Below are 24041 nucleotides of genomic sequence, written 5' to 3'. Positions count from 1 at the left end.
GGAGTAAGGCCAAGAGAATCAAGAGACTGGCTTAAGAGGCAAAGTTATATGCACAAATGTGAGAGGTTGGCAGTCCAACATGGAGGACGATTGGTGTAGCTTCTCAGACTTTACAGATGTTAATGTTGTACTTCTGTGAGCCCCAACTACAACTGCACAGAGCCTGGTTCCTAAAGTAAATCTGAGGACTGATCTCGTACCTTTCCGTTTTTTGTATTCTACATAACATGAGCACTAGGTTCTGATCATGTCTTCCCTGATCCACATATACACTCCAAAGCCACACAGTTCAGCATCTTCCATGTGGACGTGGCTCTTTCTGACTAGACTTCAGTCCTTCCTCTTGTTCCCAACCCTCTGCCTTTAGTTTGAAATCAGTGATATTGAACAATACAAAATTTAGTCATGTATCTACTCTGTCCCGATCTATGCATACATCATAATGTTTCTGCAGACTATGGATGATAAATGAAGGTGCTTATTCTTTTTTACCCCTGGCATACGTAGATTACCAGGCACTTCTGAGAAGTAACATTCATTGATTTTTAGTGTTTGCCACAGACGCTTATCAACCATCTTCACTTCTTAGGAAATACCAAGAATTCTTTCAAAAACCAGAACTGAAAATCTTCTCTATTCCATGCGTGCACGCAGAAAGAAAAAAATGATTATTTATTCTTTGAAATTCTAAGTTCTGTGAAAATTGCACTGTTATTCCTTTGGAAGTAAAAGTAAGCTTACCATCTTCCAAGAAAGCCAGAGAATTATTCTACTGCAAAGTAGATTTTTCTCTATTAAATAATGCTTTCTAATTTTTGAAAAAATAGACTCTAAGTGTTTATGATTTTTTAAATTTTCCTTTTATTCATAATGAGTCTGAAAATAATTTTGAGGTACTTGATTATTGCCAGGAAATTTTTGTTTGTTTGTTTGTTTGTTTGGGGGGGGTAAACAAATGAATCACATACTACATTGTAGCAAACAATTGTTTCATTCCAGGTATGCATTAACAAACAAGAAAGTATGACACCTTCTGAAATTTCAAGCAATTACTGTTAAAGTAGAATGTAGAGAATCCTTTTAATGTGTCTTAAGAATTTTAATATCATTCAAGCTAAAAGAAGGAAGGATCGCTTAAGTTATCATATTGTCTCGAGACATTTTTGGCCAAGCTTCAATGTAGAATTTTAAGCATTTAAATAATGGCATCATTGAATCCATTAGTTACTTTAACTCTAGATGAAAATGTAATAGCATTTCTCATTTTGTCCCTGTGGACATTATATTCCATGGCATATATATATATATATATATATATATATATATATATATATATATATAATTTTTAACATATTTTAAAAATTATATGGTGTGTTTGTGTGTGTGTGTGTGTGTGTGTGTGTGTGTCTGCGGGAGGATATATTCACATGATTGCAGGTAACAACAGGGGCCAGAAGGCCTCAGTTCCTTGAAGTCTGGGTTATATATAATTGGTTGAGAGCTGCTGGCCATGGGTGCTTGCAGTATTCACTATCAACCAGTGGCTGAGCCATGTCTCAAAGCACATGGTATATAGCAGTTTAAAGTTGTACTTCCCTCGTTCAATTCATTTCATTATCTTGGCCATGACTCGGTGGAAGTGTGGGGAGGGGCTGTCCTAAGGGAGACCTATAAGTCTCGATCCAGAAGCAACAGACAGCCTTGGGAGAAGAAGCCTGCCTGTTCTAGACTTCAGAGTTATTTCCCACAGACTGTTGATAGCAAGAGAATTTCACCAAAAAATTTTATATAGAAAACTGAGATGTGAACACTGATGTCCTTATATTACAAATTTTAAAGGAAAAACAGAAAACATAGAAATTGTTTTGTGACAAGTACCTTTTTCTACAGAATTTTCCCACCAGACCACAGGTCATCTAGTTCTTTTTTTTTTTAAGGCATTTTTTTATTAGATATTTTCTTCATTTACATTTCAAAGCCTATCCCCAAAGCCCCCTATAACCCTGGTATTGGTTTCTTTCATAATTAAAGCCACTTTGTTGATTCACTTGGTTTGGGTTTTGTGCTCAGCAGTTCCACTGCTACAGAGACTACAGATTCTGAGATTGTATCTGGGACCAGGGTGAACACTGACATTAAATGTAATATGAGAATCTCCTACAAAGGAAAGCAAGGGACGGCTAGAAGGAGTTGGGGGGGCTGCTGCCTGTGGTTTCAAAAGGCCATTGTTCCTCCCTCAATTTTCTCTCTGAAAACATTTTGAGAGGATGAATTCTTCAGTTGCAAAATGTTGGGTGTGTCTAAAGTGATGACTCAAATATCCACTAAGTTCCAGTTTGATGGAGGAGGGGCCTCTTAAACAAAGAGGAATTTTGATCCTATATTTGGGACCTCTTATCCTATGAAGTGAGGAGAGGCTGTACACACACAAAAAAATTAGCATCAAAACAGAGTGAAAAGTAAGCCCGAAGTATCCTAGGGCAGATTATCTAGGAGGCATTTCCTTAAAAATTTAACTCATATGCAACTCATCACGTTTTTCCCAGAAGCAATTTTTATATTCAAACCCTGCTGTTTTGATTTAATGACTTCTTTTTCCACAACTCACTCAGTATGGTTCAAAAATTATCCTGGTCTTACACCACACTGGTTGTGTCTCCTCAAAGCAAGTGTAGGAAATATGGCCTTGCCTTCAATCCCTCCTTGAATTCTGATTCCACTAATCACTAATGTAAAGCACGTGGGGCCTGTTTCTTATACCTGTTCCATGTTTCCAGAAAGATTGGCAAACTGAAATGACATTGCTTAGACAAAAATATGTAAGAATAAGACCTCAATTTTACAGAGATTATTGTTTGAATTAGCTTACTTGCATACAACTGGGAAAAACGCGTAAAACCTGGTGTTCAATACCAAGTTAAAAAAAAAAAAAACAACTGGAGATAAAACAAGACACATTACTTACCAATACAGTGACATTTTCATAGTTCAAAAGACAACCTATCTTAAAAACATGGATAAGCTCTGAACTGGTAACTCTGGAGAAATACTGTTGCCAGTATGTTATAGTTGTAATGCAGTATGTTTAACCTGGCATTATTTCTAATAAAAAAATATTTTGTAATTTTCCCCACATTCAACAGTAACTTGACTTAGAACTAGGCAATGGATATTAGCCGTTGTTTTCAAATTTTTCAGCATGGGCTTCACCTGGGTGAAGAACTAGACTCACCTCCATGGTTGGTTCCTGATCACTTCAATGTGGGTTTCTTAATACATGAGTCTTGGGTAGTTTTGGCTTGGTAAAATCTTGGTGAGCAGGGGCAGGACCCTGGATGTTATACAAGGTGTCACTAATACCTTCCACATACTTTTTTATGCATTGCTAAACATCCAATGGAAGACAATTTCATCTTGAGATGGGAAACACTGGTTACCTATGTACCCAAGTGATTGCTATAGCGATTTGCTGGCAAGCTTATCCCACTGGATACATCAATCATTTGTTGGTAAAGCAAGGATATAGAAACTTTACTGTGGGACTATTATTCTTATTGTTCTAGTTTTGAAGGAGAGAGTCTTGAATTCCAGGGATCAAAGGAAGTCATGCTTTAGAAGCCTAAGAAGCAGTCAATCCAGAGGGAACAGAGAATACCAGGAAGCCAACCATGTCTGAACGAATTAACAGTGGGTCGGATCTTCATCCCCAAGGAGGTCAGAACCACTGCATTTCCCTCTATTTATTCATGTACTGATTTTGAATATTTTGGATTATTATCTTCCATAAAACTGAAAATTCGTATTTTCATCTATTTATGTGTGTTTGCCTACATATACAAACAGGTATTATGTATATATTGCTTGCCTGTAGATACTTTATAACTGGTGTTAGGATAGTTGTAAGCCACCATATGGGTTCTGTAAACTGAACATGGGTTCTCTGTAACAGTAACAATGGCTTTTAAACACTGAGCCATATATCTGACTACCCCAGGAAAAAAATGACAGATCTGTAAACTATCAAATTATATACAGTCATCCCGAGAGAAATATATTATACACAATTTGCTAATTATGAAGCACATAAACTATTTGTAAGTACAAAAAAGCCTGAAACATTAGTTTGCAGAAATGGCAGCAGTTCTACTCATCTGTTTAGGAAGATATGAATTCATCATTATTTATGAATATACATACAAGTTTTCAAAACAATCCTTTTTAAATTTTCTGTGAGACCATAGCACAGTACTGACAGACTCATCTCTACGACCACTGGCATGAAGCATGATGGAGAAAGTGAATTTATAAATAGTATGTATCTTAGCAGGTAAGTAGATGCTTTTATTGTATCCAGGAACTGAAAAAAAAAGGAATAATAAATAAAAATCTGGTTTTATAATAGCACACTGGGTCAATGAACAGAGTATAAAATGTGTGCAAATCTTGTTCCCAAATTTGTGACTGAAATGCACTGCTAATTGAGATAGTGTTTGTCCATAATTCTAAAATGTGTTTAAAAGACAAGAATTCAGAACAGAAAAATATTTTGTAATATCTTGTAGTCATTAGAAATGAAAACATGCTCGACAGATGTCAAGAGCAACTTGAGAAAAATAAAAGGGTAGAGTTTAGGCAGGACCTACTGAGTAGGTAAGGAGAGCAAGGGTGGGGACTCCTTCATAGAACCTAAAAGAGGAACAAAGGAAGTTTCTTAGATTGGGATGTATGACAATTGCTCATATATCCATAAATGGGAAATTACAGAGACTAAGAAGTAAGGACAAGTCTCAATGACAGGATGATTTACAGATGGCACAGAGCACTCCATGGAACCAGCAGGAAATTGAGAGGAACACAAAACAGGGAGGGAAAGGAGGGAGGAGCTCTAAGATCAAGACTTGACAAATGGGACCTCATGAAACTGGAAAGCTCCTGTAAGGCAAAGGACACAGTCAATAAGGCAAATCGGCAACCTACGGATTGGGAAAAAAATCTTCACTAACCCCACATCCAACAGAAGGCTAATATCCAAAGTATATAAAGAACTCAAAAAGGTGACCAACAAAAGACCAAACAACCTAAGCAAACACTGAGATAAACTGAGAATTCACAACAGAGGAATCTCGAATGGCTGAGAAGCACCTGAAGAAATGTTCAAAGTCCTTTGTGATTAGAGAAATGCAAATCAAAACGATCCTGAGATTTTACCTTACACCAATCAGAATGGGTAAGATCAAAACTTCAGGTGACAACACTTGTTGGAGAGGATATGGAGAAAGAGGAACACTCCCCCGTTGCTGGTGGGATTGCAAACTGGTACAACCTACTCTGGAAATCAATCTGGAGGTTCCTCAGAAAATTGGAAATAAATCTATCTGAAGATCCAGCAATACCACTCTTGGGAATATACCCAAAAGATGGCCTATCATACCACAGGGGCATGTGTTCCACTATGTTCATAGCATACTTATTTGTGATAGCCAGAAGCTGGGAACAACCCAGATGTCCCACGACAGAAGAATGGATACCGAAAATGTGGTCCATATACACAATGGAATTTTACTTAGCTATTAAGAAATAGGACATACTGAGTTTTGCAGGCAAATGGATAGAACTAGAAAATATCATCCTGAGTGAGGTAACTCAGACCCAAAAGGACATGCATGGTATGTACTCGCAAGTAAATGGATATTAGCCAAAAAAAAAAAAAAAAAAAAAAAAAAAAAAAAAAAAAGTACAAAATACCCAAGATACAGTCCAAAGAACTCAAAAAAGGTCAATAAGCTGAAGGGACCAAATGAGGATGCCTCAGTCCTGCTTGGAAGGGAGAAGAAAGAAATCACAAAGCAGGAGGGAGGGAGGGACCTGGGAAGGAAAGTAGACAGGGGTGGGATTGGGGGGAAAAGAGGGGAAACTGCTCTGGTACTGGGTGACACAAAAGGACTGAAACCCTGAGGGCCAGCAGAAAAAAATATAAACAGGCAACCTCGGGAGGTAGGAGGTTGTGGGGACCCTCAAGAATGTACCAGAGACCTGGGAGGTGAAAGACTTATATGAAACGCCCTTCAATAGGGAGAGGGAACTTGTAGACCCCACCTCAGCAGGAAGACAGGACATCAAGTGAGGGAGGGGGGCCATCCCACAGTCAAACCTCTGACCCATAATTGTTCCTGTCTGAAAGAACTGCAGGGGTAGAAATAGAGAGAAGCCTAAGGAAAAGAAAATCCAGTGACGGGCCCAAAGTGGGATCCAGCTCAAGGGGAGGCAAGGTCTGACACATTTACTGAGGCTATGGAGCACTCACAAAAAGGGACCAATCATGACTGCCTTCCAAAAGACCCAACAAGTAGCTGAAAGAGGCAGATGCAGATATTTGCATCCAACCAATGGACAGAAGCTGTTGCCCCTTTGGTTGAATTAGGGAAAAGCTGAAAGAAGCTGAGGAAAAGGGTAATCGCCAGTCTCAATTAACCTGGATCCCCGAGATCTCTCAAACACTGGACCACCAAACAGGCAGCATACACCAGCTGATATGAGGCCCCCAACACATATACAGCAGAGGACTGCTGGATCTGGGTTCATTCAGAGAAGATGCACCTAACCCTCAAGAGACTGGAGGACCCAGGGAGTTGAGAAGTGGGGTGGGAGGTGCAGAGGAGGTATGGGAAGCGGAACAGTCAGAGACTGGGAGGGGAATAAAATCTGGAAAAAAAAGATTAAGTAAAAAGAAGGAATAAAATAATAATAATAACAAAAACAACAACAATAATGAGAAGAAAACAACGATGACAAAGATGAAGACAGAGACAGAGACAGGCAGAGGAGGAGGAGGAGAAGAGGAGGAAGAAGAAGAAGAAGGAGGAGGAGGAGGAGGAGGAGGAGGAAGAGGAGGAGGAGGAGGAGGAGGAAAGGAAGAAAACAAAGAAGAGAATAATAGGTGTTCTCCATAAGATATGATGGACCAGGAGCATGTGCCTAATTGAAATGCTCCCTGAGAACAGACTAATGGATCAGAAATAACTCAGGCAAGACTCTATCAGCAAATACTTTGGGAGCGCAGCTGGGGAAGGAGAAATTCTAGCATGAGAAATGTAGATTAGTGGTGCCTCACCCAGTAATTGTGCTAAAGCTGATTTTAAAAATCCATAGGACTCTGCCTTGGTTATTGGCAAGGGGAGCACATTGGGTCTTATTCATAGCTAATAGAATTTATTAAAATCCCTTTACAATCATGGTTCCTTATAATATTGTAAAAGGAGTGAGTAAAATGACATGTATCAGGTGTGTATCAGATAATACTACTTCAGAGTTACCTTTTCATGTAGATTTGGGAAAATTATAGGACTTGGACAAATCACACTGGCTTATTTTACATAGTCTGCAAAATGTTTATATCCCACAAAATCTTTATGTGTCTTAAGTTGCTCATATTAATTTATGGTTTGCCATACCTTAGACATAAATTAACAAATTGCATTCTGTACAACATTATGTTATAGTATTTTTTTAATCTCAAACTTCTGAATTGCTACTGAAGGAAAAACTTGGCTATAAAGTCATTTGGAGGACCCCATGTTTCCCAGAGGAACAGGAAAAATAATTCAGAGCCTTGCCTCTGTCTCCTCAGGCAAGGATGATCTGCTTAGAGTCCTTGGAAAGGTGAAAGGCCTTTTATGAGACTAATTTATGGAGGAAAAGAAGAGGGGGCTTTTGTAACCATAATTTCTAAAATACCTTACCTCAGTGTTTGGAAAGTTGTTTTTTTTGGGGGGGGGGAGGTTAAACCTAATAAGACTGGTCAGAAATAGTGTATATTACTAAAATTACAAATATATGAGGTTTTAGGGTAGACAAAATATTAAAAATGACACTATCTGTAGCTCATCATAAAGAGAAAGATATAATGTCTATGAGAAGAACAAGTAGCTTGTGTAACAGACACTGAGAATAATTCTAAAATGAAACTATTACCAAGAAACAAATACAGACTTCAGTGTTAACGTATCAAGAGTCAGAAATCGAAGCATTCTATGAAGGTGCTGGTATTGGTGAGAGCTTCATTCATCTTTCACCTAACACTGGGAGACCCCGTTCGCTAAGTCAGTTCAAATGCCTGCATATCTCAGTATAAACAAATAAAAACCAAGTGAATGCTTGGGAACGAAGTGGCTCTAAGCAATTCAGCCACACCAATACTCTTAGGTGAAAGGGTTTCTTCACTTCTCTCTGGCTATACAATTTATAAACTCACGGCTAGGCAGCCCCCCTTTTAACCTAACAGTCACCATCTTGCTTGCTGTTGTTTTGTACTGTAGTCTCTCCTCTCCCATGGCAGCATCTCTCTAGACTTATCCTCTCAGCCAAGGATTATTTACTCACCATACTAACAGGTCCAAGAAAGAGATCCAAATGTTTATTTTTTTGAGATTGATAGCACCAGTAATTAGGAGTACTAGCGGTTTTGGAAAGCCTGCAAGTTTTTTTTTTTTTTTTTTAACCTAAACTCAAACAAACATATATATTTATATAATGAAACCAGCACAGATGAGTGAAGAACAGACGTTGCTTTCACTCCTTGATAGTTGTAATTACAAACAGATATGAGTCACATAGCTTACTGAACACAATGGAAAAAAAAAAGTACTTAACAGAACCTATTACCAGCTAATGTTATTTTTTACATAAACAAATATCTAGTGGATAGTAGGGTTTTTGTTTTTGTTTTGTTTTGCACCTTGTGAAATACCCTGTTCCTGGGGATCAGCCCCAGGAATGGCCAGATATGGCAAAGGAGCAGTTAGTTACGCCTTGGGGTTCAGAGGATCTTGCGGCCTGACTGAATGACAGTGCTTCTTTATTTATACAGAACTCAGTAGGCAGAGATAGAGTCAGGTTGTTCAAAAACATAGATCATATCGCTTTTGTCCCCAGACATACATTTTAACTTCCTCGTAGCCAGAAGTTTAGTCATCATCGATAATCAATGACAGAACAACAGAAAAATCTTCAGGCCAAAGCTGCTGCAGTATTTATTTATTTATTTATTTATTTAGCCACAAATATTCACCTCTATCTAAAATGTATTTAGACATCTAATCTTGGTGTTCTCCTCTTCTTTGGTCATATGATACAACAGTGGCCCTGGACCCCTGCATGAGCTAAGTTTTCCAAGAAGGGGAGGTTTGAACATTTTATTCTTTTATTATTGATCCTCACTGTTATTTGTCCATTAGGACAAGCCCCTGTGTAGGGCAGAGATACCTCCAGTCAATCTAACTTTGTTGCTGCTATTTTTTCCTCAAAGGGCATACCATGTACAGCATCCAATCTTAAATACCATGTAATTGCCTAAGTGGAGGATTTAGCTTGCTCTGCTGCCAACTTCGCTAGCCCACCAAACCTTGTTCTCCTTTTAACATTTACTCTTTTTCTGATTATCTTGTTCCTGAGTAAGTACAGAGGCAGATGTTCCAAGAGCATCTTGGAATCAGAGCCTCATCAGGAGATCTCTGGCGTCTTTTATTTGAGTCACAAACTCCAGCGCATAAGGAAGACTTTCAAGTGGGGCTTTAAGGATAGCTCCCTTAGCTGCGGGAGGACTTCTATCTTGGGGAAGCTTAGAAGCAGCACTCCTGAGAGACGACATAAACAATTCATAAGAAATTTCCCATCAATCCAATACTCCCAAGTTGTACAAATATTAAAAGGCCCCCAAGCATGCATCACGTGGAAATCAAGATGAAAAGTGGAAGACTGAATGACAAGCAATAACATCACTCAGCTCAGCTTTGCTGGATCTTTGCAAAGAAGCTGAGCTGGCTTTATGACTTTTGCTGTTCCCAATAGATGTGCCTGTGCCATTATGTCCCTTTAACAAGTTATGTTTACACATTTACATTTTTTTAAAATGTAATCTGAGTACTTGTATGGAAACAATAATAAAAACAGTATACTAAATAACACTAAACTCAACTCTATAATGAAAAAATAATTACTGTGTAAGGGGCAAAAATAAAACTGGAACACATTCGTTTTATTATCTATGGGCTAAATCCTTGATGATGGAGATTTAATCTTCTAAAACTTCATTATATAAAACATTAGTCGCTACAGAGTATTTTGTTTCTTATTTTTATTTTATTAAGAACATGTATATCTTCCCATTTCTGCTTTGAAATGTCTCATAAAACTTCCCACTCATGAAGCCTCACTGATCCTAAACTTATAAAGTGCTATGTGTTTTCTTTATTACCAAAACTATGCAAGTTTCAAATTATTCTCCAAGATCACTAGTGAATTTACATTTGCTGAAATATTCCTATAGATTATGGACTCCATTTTACATATAAAATGTAAAATGCTGGTAATATTAACAAGGTGTAGTTTCAATGGTTGAGTGTCTTCAGCTGGAAACTCTAAAGGCAGACAAAATAATGTTCAGTAATTTAATTAGTAATTTAATTCACAGAATACTCCCAGCATCAGAAAATCAAGACTTCCCACTCTTAGTATACCAATGACTATTTCTTTGTCAATGACAAGGTGTTGGTGAACACTTGGGATTTTATTTAAACCTTCTGGTCTTTAGCTGCCTCATTCTTTAAGAACGGAAGTGTTTTCCATTTCACGCAAATAAGCCAAGAAATGGTTAAATGAGTTTGGTTCACACTAACTTCTTATGGAATTTTCAGCTGCTTACAGATTACCTGCAGACCTCTCCTTAGCATCCACTAGAAATTCCATTATCCTCTTCATGACCACACTGGGGATCAAGCTCCAAACTCATAAGCTTTAATGGACAAGCCCAAAGCAAACCATCACCTACTCACAAGATATTTGTGGGTATTTATCCCATGTCATCTAATATTTAAAAATGGTTCATTTTGGCTTTCTTTTTAGAAAATATTCCAAGTATTCTAATATTTCAAGTTCTACAGACAGATAACAACCAAGGTTATGATGGAGGTTCGGAAACAGTTTCACTGGGAACAGAAAGATGGCACAACAGCCATGAGCACTGCTTTCTCTTCCAGAGGACCCAAGTTCAATCCGCAGAACACACATAGTAACTCACAACCGCCTGCAACTGTAGTCTCTGCGGATCCGATGCCCACTGCTAGCCTTAGAATGCAGACATGTGCCCAGATAGAGATGCCAGCAAAACACCCATCCGTATAAAATAGATAAAATAGTAAAAAAAAAAAAGGGGGGGGGGGAGAAGGTTAAAAAATCTTAAACAAACAAAAAGCCACCTTCATTAAGCATTTACTAAAAGTGAGCAAAATCAATCGCAGGTTTTGTAAATCAAATATGAAACAGAAATTCTAAAGTTGTATCAATCACACCAATCATACCAATGTTTCTCTACTGAAGTCCATTTAGTATTATTTTGCTGCATTTGTTTAACAAAACATTTATTAACAATTACATGAACCAAAGTTACTAAGAACACTACTAAATAAAAAAAAATGATTGGACATTTAAATATTTCATGTCACAACTGACTTAAAGTTCTCAAATCTCACTATTATGACATAGAGCCCAGCGGCACTGAGTTTGGTATTCGAATCTGTTTCTTAGAAATGGCAGAAGCTACACTCCTGAAGTCTCACCAGCTTGTCAACATAAAGAGGAAGTGAACTAGGACAATGACAATAGATATGCAAAGTGGAAGAGGGAAAGCTCACCAACCTCACCCTTAGACAAAGCATTGCAGGCAGCTAAGGAAAGCCATGGGAGAGAGAGAGTCTTCCCCAGGGAAGAGCACACCAATGTACTATCCAGTTCCAAATGGTCAACCCTGAAGACAAATACACACGTGCACACACAGACTGAGCACCCTGTGGTGATGTATTTACGGGGAGAAAGACACACACAGAGAAACATGGACACATACATAACAACAGTGAGTTTCAATGGAAGCAAATAGGATACATGGGGTTTGGAGGGAGGATAGAGAGGGGGAAGCTATGTAATTATACTATAATTCAAAATATAAAATTATTTTGAAAAATTTTGTCTCCGTACAACTCACTTGTTTTCAATAAATGAAGTAAATAAATAATTTACTTAAAAAAAAAGTTTCCGGTAGCACAAACCTATATCAGTGACTCTCCTGATCTTTCTGGGTTTAGGATAATATCACAAAAGAACCAGATTTTCTTCTTAAACTTTGTTAAAATCAAAAAAAATATAAATATTTAACAGATAACTTCTTTTAATTCCTAGATGGACTTGGAAACGTGCAAGCTGATTGACCCTAATAGATTCACAGATATAAATGAAAATACCATGTGGTAAAACAGAAGCATTCACTCAAGTAAGACCACTGCTATTCTGTACATCAGGGCTGAGAGAGCTGCTTATCTGCTCTTCTCTACTTCTTTCTGTCCTTTAAAGCAAACACGTACACAAATATCAACACAATGTACAAAATAGATTGGTTCTACATCCGTGTGGGAAATGCAAGTACTTAAAGTTTTTGTTGTTGTTGTTGTCAGTGGTGGTGGTGGTGGTGGTGGTGGTGGTGTGTGTGTGTGTATTTGTGTAATTTTGAAGAAAGTCAAACATCCTGTAATACATCCGTCACAGTCACAGAGAAGTGGCTCATATGTATACACCCCATTATTGAAACACTTATTAGGTTCTGTACACACAAAAATCTGCGGCTGGCATTTCTTCCTCTACTGTCAAAGAAGGTTCTTTTCAACTGTTCTAGCAATGCGTACAACAGAAACCAAGATCTCTTAGAAAGCTGTAAAGTCCCCTGCAGTGCCGTTGATATCAACTGCAGTGTAACTTTCAAAAGGTGAGATACAATTCTCTCTCCCTCGCTCCCCCTCTCTCTTCTGCCATGTCCCCTCTGTGAGGATAACATCTGAGAATATAATACTGTTAAAATACTCCTGAAACTATAATAAATGGAGGAATTTCATGAGAACATATATTTCTACTGTATACATTTCGTGACCTGTGCTCCTAAATTAATTCAAGTGCTCATGGTAGACTTATTTTTGGCTGCATTTATTTTTATGTCTCTTTCCCTTGACCCCATTGAGAAGTTAAATAATATTAACTCCATTTTAATATTTATTTTTTAGCCTAAAATATGTATTAAGGATAACACACACAAACACACACACACAAATAAAAATATAGGTTAAGTCATGACACTGCTGAGGAGAGAAGGAGATTTACATAAACTGGCCTGGAGAGTCTTGCTACAGTAACACAAATGTCCTGAAACCAACTCATTATAAAGGTTGCCTTTCTTTATAAAAGTGTTAGAAAATATTCATACTTAAAATGACAAAGATGTGGCATATAAAAATTATTCAGTGACAATTGAACACAGCAAATAACACTGAATGAGAAAGGCTAAATTCAAGAATATCTTATACAAAATCGTTGTTTAAATTACAAAATGAACAAAACTAATTTAGATTGTTCAAAGTTAGAACAAAGTTAGTCCTTAAGAAGGAGTGTGGCTAGTGTTCCCTGTCTTCAGCAGTTTGTTAGATACATGGATAAGCTTACTTTGTGACATTTCCTTGAGCTGTACACATTTGACTTGTGTAATTTTCTGTATGTATAAGTCAGTGAAATGACATGCTCACATAAATACACATGAATGTATGTGTGCACTCACACCACTTTGCAAATGCTTTCACAGTAGGCGAGCATATGTAAAAATAAGATTATGAGACCACATATGCTATGATATATACAAAAAAGGAAGCCTAAATGTCAATGCACATGACATTCAGATTTCTTACATTTAGAAGGAATTGATGTCAAATGTATAATAAGGGCTCCAGGTAAAAAATTAAATAAAGAAACCTATCAAGCTTGTGTATCATCTAGTCTTTCTAGGGTATCTTGATGTCATGTATACCCGATGGATAAGCAAAGTTCTGAGAGAAGAGTTTGATTCTAAGCACTGACATATTGGAGAGAACTGGGCCACATGAAACGTGGGGACATCCTCAACATAACACCGATAAGTTTAATAGCCACAGTAGGAGACGATAAAGGAAGGAGGCTACTCTGCCTGTGCCTTCCCCATGTCCTTCCACTCACACAGACTGTATGTAAGTGAGCCAATGTTAGCACCTTCCAGCCCAATAGGCTCTGTGATAATACCTACAAAAATGAAACTTTCTTTTTAATTTTCTCAATAAATGTAAAGGAGTAAAGCATAAAACGTAGCCAAGAGGATCGTCGTCCACAACAACAAAATTCTGTCCAGGATACTTTATGTGCAGGAACCAGACCGAACTTATCTATTCAAACCTGACTACCTGTCATTCGAAAACACCATTTGTTTACTTTCAAGAGCTGGTTGAGTTGGTGACTCAAATTTCACAGTTAATAGCTGCAAACAACTCTGAACTCCAGCTGAAGGCCACAAAGAGACTTCCTGAAGTTATGCAGTTGCTAAAGGCTACTTTTACAAGAGGATCCCAAAACTTTGTCAAGTATTTCATCTAAAACATTGCTAAAATTTACAAACACGATGCAAAAAGAATAAAAGCCATGTAAATATCCATCTTGAGAGAGTTGTTAATGAACATGACTAAGTCAGAAAGCAGTAGGACACTAAGGTGGTTTCTGGATAAGAACATTAATTTGGCATTCTTAAGGCACACAATTAGATAAAGAGAACCAGCTATGTAATAATTTAGATTACCTGGCATATACACACAATAAGAAGGGTATGGAGTTTCAGAAGGATAAATAAATATACTCCATCATTTGAGTTAATCTTTTAGTATGCAAAAAAATGATAGAACAATAAACATGAAATGTTAAGAAGGCTGACCAGATGGGAACAATAGCATGAGATCATTTAGATTTGGAAAATGTAGGTGCAATTTGCTCATGTGCGTGTGTCTTTCCCTGTGTGTGTATTTGTGTGTGTGTGTGTGTGTGTGTGTGTGTGTGTGTGTGCACATGCACCCCAGATCAAACAAGCGGACCAAAGCCAATCCAGCCTCAAGTATGATCAATTCTAAGGTCTGTGAGCAAAATGGCATTTCTCAAAGGGTTACCAGAGAGGATTGTTTTACTGCAGACAAATGAAGATATCTCTTATCACATCTCCTTTATTTCAATGCACAAACTTTTCATACTTAAAAGTTAGTTCATACTTTAGTTTATGTAACTTGTCCAAATTTAAAACAAAGTGTATTTTATGTGTCTCTGTCTCGTTGTCTAAGCTGTGAGATTTAAGTGAACAAGTTAGAAAGGCTTTTTCACAAGTTTATGCAAGGATATAGTAATAATAACTTTCTGGTAATAACTTTCATACTTTGTAATAATCCTCCCTCAAGACATACTTAATATTTATACCCTGAGACAATCTTTTTAAAAGCTTAAATTTGACAACAAAATTCCATTTACCTAATATACACTTCAGAAGGTACTTTTCATTTTTATTTCATTTTTAATATATCCATCTGATTAGCATATCTGTGTTATTAGCATTCCCAATGTCATAGTTGGTTATTATTTCCATTATTTAATGTGGTTGACATGACATCATAAGAATTCATTATAAAAAACCTGGGTAGCCTTGGCCATCTGACAACAGAGACCCAAATTCTCTCTGTAAGGATCAAACTATTTATTTTGGAAACTAAAAATGCACTATACCTAACAGTCCAAAGACAAATAACCACAGTTATTTCTGCCTACTTGAAAAGTCTCCATTAAGAACTTACCAGAATTTACTCAAAGGATTTTGTTAGTGTGGAAGGCAGGTTCCTACTGCAGATGTGTCACTATGGGTATGCAGCCTAGATACTTCAGCATATTGAGATGGTCCATTATTAGTAATGTTTGTAATAATTACCCAATTGTGGATTATTTTGGAATGGTATTAATGAATGGACTAAAACAATTTTAAGGAAAGTCATCTATAGATCAAAACTAATGAATTTCAAGTTTTTGCTATACCTCAATTACTCCGTAACCCCTGAAAAACAGCGCTACCTAAGAAAAACTACACCTATTATACAACAAATACAATCTTAGTTTGATTACCCAACTGAAATAAATAACTATTTACTTACTATGCCACTTATAGCAAACCTTTCCAGAGTAAATATTATACTAACATGGAAAAAATACTAAAATCTTTTTATAACATTTTATCTAGACTAGATAAAACCTTGATAATTTTGTAATAATGAAGACACACAAGTAAAGAATTATCCAACTTTTATCAAATGGATCCTTACTTTCAATATCTTATGTTTCTTCAACACCAGCTTTAGCCTAATTTACTCTTTTATCAACAGACAAACCAAAGCCCACAGTACGTGCAAAGGGAATTGTCCCTCCAGCATCCTTCATCAGACATATGTTATGATTTCTATTAATAAATTACAAGTCCAGTGTTAATCTAAAGATATTGACTCTAATAGTCTATTAACCACACATAAACATAAAAAAACATTTAAACCTTAAGAAATAAATTGAGGCCAGTGAGGCTATTCAACGCAGAAAGATACTTGCTTTCTAAGGCTAGAGATTTAACTTAATCCGTGAATCCATCTTTTCCTGGAAGGAGAGAACCTGTCCCCTGAGTGCTGTGCATCTATCATGACGTGTATGCATTTCCTGCATATTGTATGTACACAATAATAAAATATTTTAAAAGAAGAGGAATAGCTAAAATAAGTATGGGTTTCATAGCCCGAATAGAGGATATGCAAATCTTTTGTATCTGTTACTTATTTAACTCTGGAGATTAGGTACAAACCAGTGTGCACTGCGCTGCATTTGCATTTAGTGAAGTTATTTAGCTTTCTGAGTTATAATTTCTTCTCATATTTAATAATCCTGTAATAATGCCATAATAATAAATTATGTCTGAGTAAAAATCCTTATGAAAATGTGCACCTATTCAGTTATGATAGGCATTCAGTAAATTCATCTATTACTGATGAATTTCCTAATAATTAATAACTGATAAAATAGGAGGTATGAAGTTATATAAAGTGGATAACTATTTCCAAGAAATGATTATAATTGTGAACAAAGGTTTAATGTATGTTTCTTTTCTTTCCCTCTGTCACTGTTATATGCATATGTAGAGATATATGATGTATATATATACATGTGTACACTATATGTAATAATAAACATGTAAGGAACTTTTATTATGACAAATCTTAAATCTTCTTTGGTATAGATATTATAGACCTATCTTCTTAGAATCAAAAAGTTTTTCTTAGCTCATAAAATTACATGGTAACTTAGTTTTTACATTCTGACATGTTAATAATTTAGCTGATCATATTTTTTATCTTTTTATTAGATAATTTCTTCATTTACATTTTAAATGTTATCCCGAAAGCCCCCTTTAGCTAATCATATTAAATTCATTTCATATATTATGCTGCAAATTAGTGTTTTCTTCATTTTTCCAAGGTAAAAAAAATTTTTTTTTTTTGGTCTTTTTGAGACAGAGTTTCTCTGTATAGACCTGGCTGTCGTGGAACTCACTTTGTAGACCAGGCTGGCCTCAAACTCAGAAATCTTCCTGCCTCTGCCTCCCAAGTGCTGGGATTAAAGGTGTGTACCACCACTGCCCGGCTGGTAAAATAATTCTTTATCAATTACATATTACTGTGTTCTGGTTGATGATTATATAAATTACATATTGATTTATTTTTATTTATGTGTGTATGTGCGTTTGCCTTTCTGCATATGCACCACAGGTGTTCAGGTGCCAGTGGAGGCAAGAAGAGGGGGTCAGAGCCCCTAAAACTGCAGTTACAAATAGTAGTTGGTGTTTGGTTTCCATGCCAGTGCTTGGAACCAAACTTGGGTCTTCTGTAAGAGCATCAACTGCTCTTAAACTCTGGGCCCTAATGTGGCTTTTCGTTTTCTATATTATTTGTATATTTCTAATTCTTCATAATTAGGAAATAATTGTGAAAAGTCTATTTCCACACTGTACATTTAAGAGAAAATTCTGACTTAGCAAATTTTGTCTCTTTTATAACCAATCCATATTTAAAGAACACTATCCGTATACAACACTAGGAAGACTGTAAAATAAACTTACTAATAATGCTAACGAGTTTTCTGTTGTTCAAGCGCCATGGTGTGGATTGTAGCACCACTACTCTGGTGATACAGGGGGTGATCTACAGTGGTTCTGTTGAGTTCTTCTAAAACACACACCACCTTCAAAAACTTTATCCACATTGTCTATGAAACAAGTTTACACTGACTTTTGATACTCGTGCAAGGACGAGGTCTGAGGGCATTCGTACCTTTGAGACATAATCTTATAGGCATCTGGCAGATAACACCGAATATTCTCCATCTGAGCGGGGTCCGAGTCACAGATCTTGTCATCGGTCCTCCCGTAGTTGGCGCTCTCGATCATGATGACATCTGTGCCTGGACAGCGGAGCTCAATGGGGTAGCTCTCACAGGAGAGCTCTCTGCGCACCACTGCCATGGGAATTGGGGCGCGGCTGAAAGCTACAGGAAGAGGTAAAGAAGATATATCATCATCACTGGACATCCAAGGACATTACACACTTTTGCTTTTCCAGTACCTGCGTTAACTAGAACAAGGGCTAAAACAGCTAGGAAACATAATTTTAAGTAATAGGGGATATTTCTCTTTCCAGTAATAACAAATGACAACCTCCCATCTAAGTATAACAATAACTTCTTAAAAGTCTAAGCTACCATTTATTTTGTTCTTACAGTGTCAAAAAGTATTCTGAATTTTTTTTAAGAGATTGATGTTTTCAGGAGATGCATGTCAAATGTAGGTAATTGTTTTTTAAAACCGTAAAAATATATAGCTAACCAATACTGCATTAAAATTAAATGTAATCAATTTTCAAAATTAAATTACTCAATTAAATTTCAAAATTAAACGTAATCAATGTATCCACGTTTAGCCAAATTGATACATAAGCAATGGCATCATGTGTTTATTTTAACTGAATATCTTATTTTTGTGAATTACTTGCCTACATTTAAACAAGGTATATTGTTGTAAAAAAATCTTGTAATATTAAGAAAAATCCATGTTTATCCTCTATGGTTGTCATGAGCGAGTGTTCTGGTTCTCACATTTTAAATGATTGGTACACATGTAAACTTAATTTTGCTATACAGGATATCTAACTTTTTATGTCGATATTAACGTCTCCCTTCCCTTGCCAATACATCACTGGAAGAAAGTCAAATGTTTAAATGTCATAAAAACTAGCCAAATTTCCCTTAAAACACATCATTGAAATTATAGTTGAAGTGTTTTCCAACTGTGAAATAAGTAGATTTTTAAATATTTTTATGTAAGGGACAGATTAAATTTGCACAGTTGGTTAATTCTCGAATGTGTCCATCCATACAAATAAGTATTTACAATATATGGACTTTGTTGTTGCTTTTGTTCTTTTTCTAAGCATGTAATGTGGAAGAGAGGGCTGTGAGAAGAAGCAGAGATGTGAAAAGAAGAAGCAGAAGAAGCTGAATGGGATGACCATTCGGTCTTTAGAAATAGTGATTTCTTTGAAAACGTCTATCATTTTAAATTTGAGAATGACATAAATGTTGTCTTATTTCTGTTTGGGTCATAGGCTCCTTTTAAGATCACTTAAAGTACTTCTGGCTGGCGTTGGAGGGGTGAGGCAGAGACCAAGCACACAGGCTACTCTCCTAGAGGGCCCAAGTCTAATTCCCAGCTGCCACATCAGAGGGCTCTTAACCGACTGCCACGCCATATCCTGAGGATCTGATATCCTCTTTTGGCTGCTTTGTCCATCTACCCATATGTACCCTGAAACTGGCATGTATATTTATACATAATTAAAAATAAATTTAAATTATTTTTTTAAAAAATTTAAAAAGTACTTCTGCCTGCATTATACATTTGATTTCAGAATGACTGACTTCCAATGTACCAGATATCTCAGTTCTGTTCTATTTTCCTTCTCTTACACACACACATACACACACACACACACACACACACACACACACACACACACACACACACACACACACACACACACACACACACACACACACACACACACACACACACACACAATTGTAGCCCAGTGCAAACACTGACCACAGACATCATGATTCTTTTCATGTTATCACCATGAGAGTTTGACTATAATGTTATTTTCTTACTTTGTTTTGAGTCAACATTTTGTCAGGGTATTGTCACAAAGGAGAAATTCAGTATCTACTGTTCCTAAATTAAGACATCCTGTTTACCATCCAAGAATTCACATAGCTGCCCAAATATTCATATTTCTCTAATATCAATATTCTATCCTCATGAATAAAGGCATTTTATCTTATTTGAATTTGAAAGTAAAGAAATGACTGAATGATAAAAAAGGCTTCAGTTCATGAATCCAGTTTCACGATTTTTTGTCTTTTAAATGAGATCATATGGGTGATGTTGTTTTCAGAGAAATTATTTAAACACATAAGTTGCAAGATGCCTTAAAACACATTTTGAAATTTTGTTAAAAAACAAGCTATACCTGAACCTTGTTCAAGCTATTTAAGAAGAATTAGCTTGTAAATTGTCTGAATGTCGTATTTATCTGGCTGTATGATGCTGATGTAGGCAGTTAGGTTGGAATCAAGTTAATTCAACAAAGAGAGAACACATAAGCAATCCACACTGACAGAGATCGTGTTGGACTAAGTGGACAATTTGGCTGATTAAACTCATCAGTCAATTTTGTCAAAACATTGACATAGCTTTAATCTGGGTTGTCGCTGTCAAAAATATCATTAAGATCCAAACACTAGTCAGATGCAGTCAAGTAAAATGTGAAGGACTAAATTTTTCATAAATCTATTTTGGAACTACAAAGATGGCTCTCTCTCCCTTTCTCTCTTAACCCCTCCCTCGTCTCTCCTTCATTCTTTCGTTCTCCCCCCATATATACATAAACATACCTAACCCCTCCACACACACCCCAAACATACGTGATATTTTATATAAAGCTCCAACTTCCAACTGTGGAGACTTTATTCCTTTTAACATAAAATTCACCCATTTGTTAACCCAATGACAAACTTCACTCCACAAACTGTGTGTGTGTGTGTGTTTTGAAGGAATACACTCCTGGAGACTACAACATTACCCACTTAGCTATTCAAACAGCTTCTTACAGTAATGCTAAATGTCTTCACAAACAAATATGACATAAATGCTTTTTTTTTTTAAGTACTTCTGGCCGCATTGTGCTCCCAGTTCCATGAGGGCTGCTTTTAAAGTTTTTATATTTCTTCTCTTTTAGGTTTAGATACACCCTCCCCAACAGACCACACACACACACACACACACACACANTGTGTGTGTGTGTGTGTGTGTGTGTGTGTGTGTGTGTGTGTGTAGGGAGAGAGAGAGACCAGAGTCTCAGAATGTGCCACAATTCCATGTTAAAGATACACCCAATTAAAAAAAATCTTCTTCATAAGGCTTAATGATAAGATAATTAACTCATTTTCATAATTTTTCTTATATTTTAGAACCTTTAGGCATTCGTTTATAACAACCCTCTAGTTTTTGTGATTCCTCTTTGGACTCTCTCCACTATCATCAGACCTGATCAATGACGCCTGCTGTTATATGCTTTAATGGACCCGTGTTTTTAATAACTACATAAAGAGAGACAGGAGGCTGGAAGCTAGTGACCAAACAGGGCTTAGATATTTTCTCCTGAATTCCAATTAGGAATTAGAAACTCTCCAGGCTAACTCTAAGGTACAAACATGAGACTTTCAAAGAGAGAAGTACTATATAGGGCCTAGTCGGTAGTTAGGAGATCATCAATAAGATGTAAAAACCAAACATTAAAAGAGCAGCAACGAATTAGTTAGTTGAGGATATACATAAAGTGATATAAGTAGTTCTGCTTTACACACACTGAGTGCAAGATGTCAGAATAATACCTGTATGTGCACAATTATTGGACCATAAGTATAGATTTCAGGAGCAGTATACAGAATAGAACCACAGTGATATGTAAGGAGCGCAGGCGTGAACTGCTGAGTAAGAGACCAGGGATCGAGCAGCAAGGCTGGAGTTATCAGTGGTCACTGATCCTTTGAAGGAATCTGATACTTATTCACTAGAGAGACCCAACAAGGGGGGGGGGACTGTCTATTCCAGGACTGTGTAGACTATATGATCTAAACCATTTGTCGGGATAGTGAAAGATGGGACCTTAAGTAGTTACAGGAGAGGTGAATACACTTTATTTCTTCTACATGGGCAATGATATAATTTTTAAAAATGGTTATACATAAATGTCCATAAAACAGAGATAGTATCTGCATCCTATGCTATTTGGTATAACTGGAAAAAAAAAAAGAACAGAACATTCCGCATTTGTATTTATTGTTCATTCCCTCTGTTACACGTTATTTATATATTTTAAAAATAATAATTCTGCCAAGCAATTTCATAAGAATGTAGAAGAAACACAGACTAGAAGGCTAATTTGTATTAGTTAAATGAAAGAAGGTCATTCCTTTAAGGTGGTAACAGTAGAGAACATATCGGGTCTATGTTAAAGAACAAAGCAGCCATAAGATTTGATGGTTAAACTCACAAGGTAAGAGACAGAGAGACAAGGATGAAAACCAGGTCGCTGGCATAGACAGATGGGTTGATATATGCTGCTGTGAGCCAACTTTTGTAGGAGCTGAATATATAGAGACCTTTAAAAGGTCAGAGCTGTAGATAAGATAACCTGGGTAGAGAGTACAGGCTGTTATATTGCTTTTAAAGAGCGTTATTAAGTCATTTTTAATATGCCTACAAGTCTATCTACCCTTGCACTCTAACTGCCTTTTTCCTTGTCTATGGCTACCCTTGGTGCCTCACTCTGATGCATATGATGTGGAAGCAAAGACTGCAGACTTTCGCAGAGTAGCTCAATGAAATCACAAAGCAATTTCAGCCCAAATTATTAATGGAACTCAGGCAGGCCAACAATGGAGGAAGGGCCTGAGGAACTGAGGCCCCCTGCTGACAGCCACTGGTATTTCCATGTTAGGAGTCAGTGAGGAAGGCTGGAAGCCCCACTACCCACAGACTGCCTTTGTTTAACTGCAACACATGCATATAATGAAACTATTCCCAGATTCCTAATGCACAGAAATTATCAAAGAACGAATTACATTGGTTTTAATCGACTGAGTTTGAAGCTACAGAGCAAAACTCAGAGCTCAGCCTGAAGGAATATCTAGAATTGACTTTGAAACCTTGGATACTGAGTAATTATCACCCAAAATGAAAGAAAGCTATTGCAAATAGTCCATGCAGATGATCTAATATTGCTATCCCTTTGATTAGAAAAAAAAATTAGTTCAAGAGATACTATGTGTATTGTATATAATATATATGTAAACAGCACTGAATTTTGAGTAGATGATAAAAGAGATCTCTTTTTAACATCCCAGTGATTATAAGGAAAAATGATCTTCTGAAAATTAAAAGATAAAAATGATTCACATCCAGTCGATTCTGAAGAGGAAATTAATTAACTACTCGTACATGCGGACTAAAGACTATTTAATGTGTTCCTTAATCAGAGATGGGGATACGGTAACAGATACATGTTTCTATTCTTTTGGCAATGGTTTTCGAAATACTTCACCACTGAAATACTTGCCATCAAGCAGATATCAATGCTCATCCTTTAATGGATCCTTTGACACAATTTTCTTAAATATGCCTGTCTTCTCTGTGCCATTTGTACACCCCAACACATTGATTTAATCAATAAAAATGTGGCTGAAAAATCCAGTCCAAAATGGTCATCAGTGAAAGTTATCATTGGAAGCCCAAGGAAATATCAACTCCACATCTCCTCTAAAGGTACATCTACTAACACTATTGTAACACCCTAAATGTCTCAAGAGTACTTCAAGAAAGAGTAATGCTGATGAGGTTTCAGCACTCAGTTAAGTGAAATACCTAAACGATTAAGACTGACAACAGAAAAAAAAAGAAGAAAAAGGCC

General features: G+C 36.6%; 1 protein-coding gene across 22 annotated transcripts in view; it reads right to left on the bottom strand.

Moving 5' to 3' along the window:
- Adgrl3 (adhesion G protein-coupled receptor L3) overlaps window positions 1-24041 on the bottom strand; it is a 777100-nt gene that overhangs the window by 404445 nt on the left and 348614 nt on the right. For all 22 annotated transcript variants that reach the window (XM_029545394.1, XM_029545383.1, XM_029545393.1 and 19 more), the window contains one exon: window positions 18288-18501. In XM_029545394.1, coding sequence (XP_029401254.1) covers window positions 18288-18501 — 214 coding nt within the window. The remainder of the gene's footprint in view (window positions 1-18287; window positions 18502-24041) is intronic.

This window comes from Mus pahari, chromosome 13, assembly GCF_900095145.1.
Source record: "Mus pahari chromosome 13, PAHARI_EIJ_v1.1, whole genome shotgun sequence".
NCBI lineage: Eukaryota > Metazoa > Chordata > Mammalia > Rodentia > Muridae > Mus > Mus pahari.
Note: the sequence above shows the minus strand (reverse complement) of the source record. Positions and strands in the feature narration are given on the sequence as shown.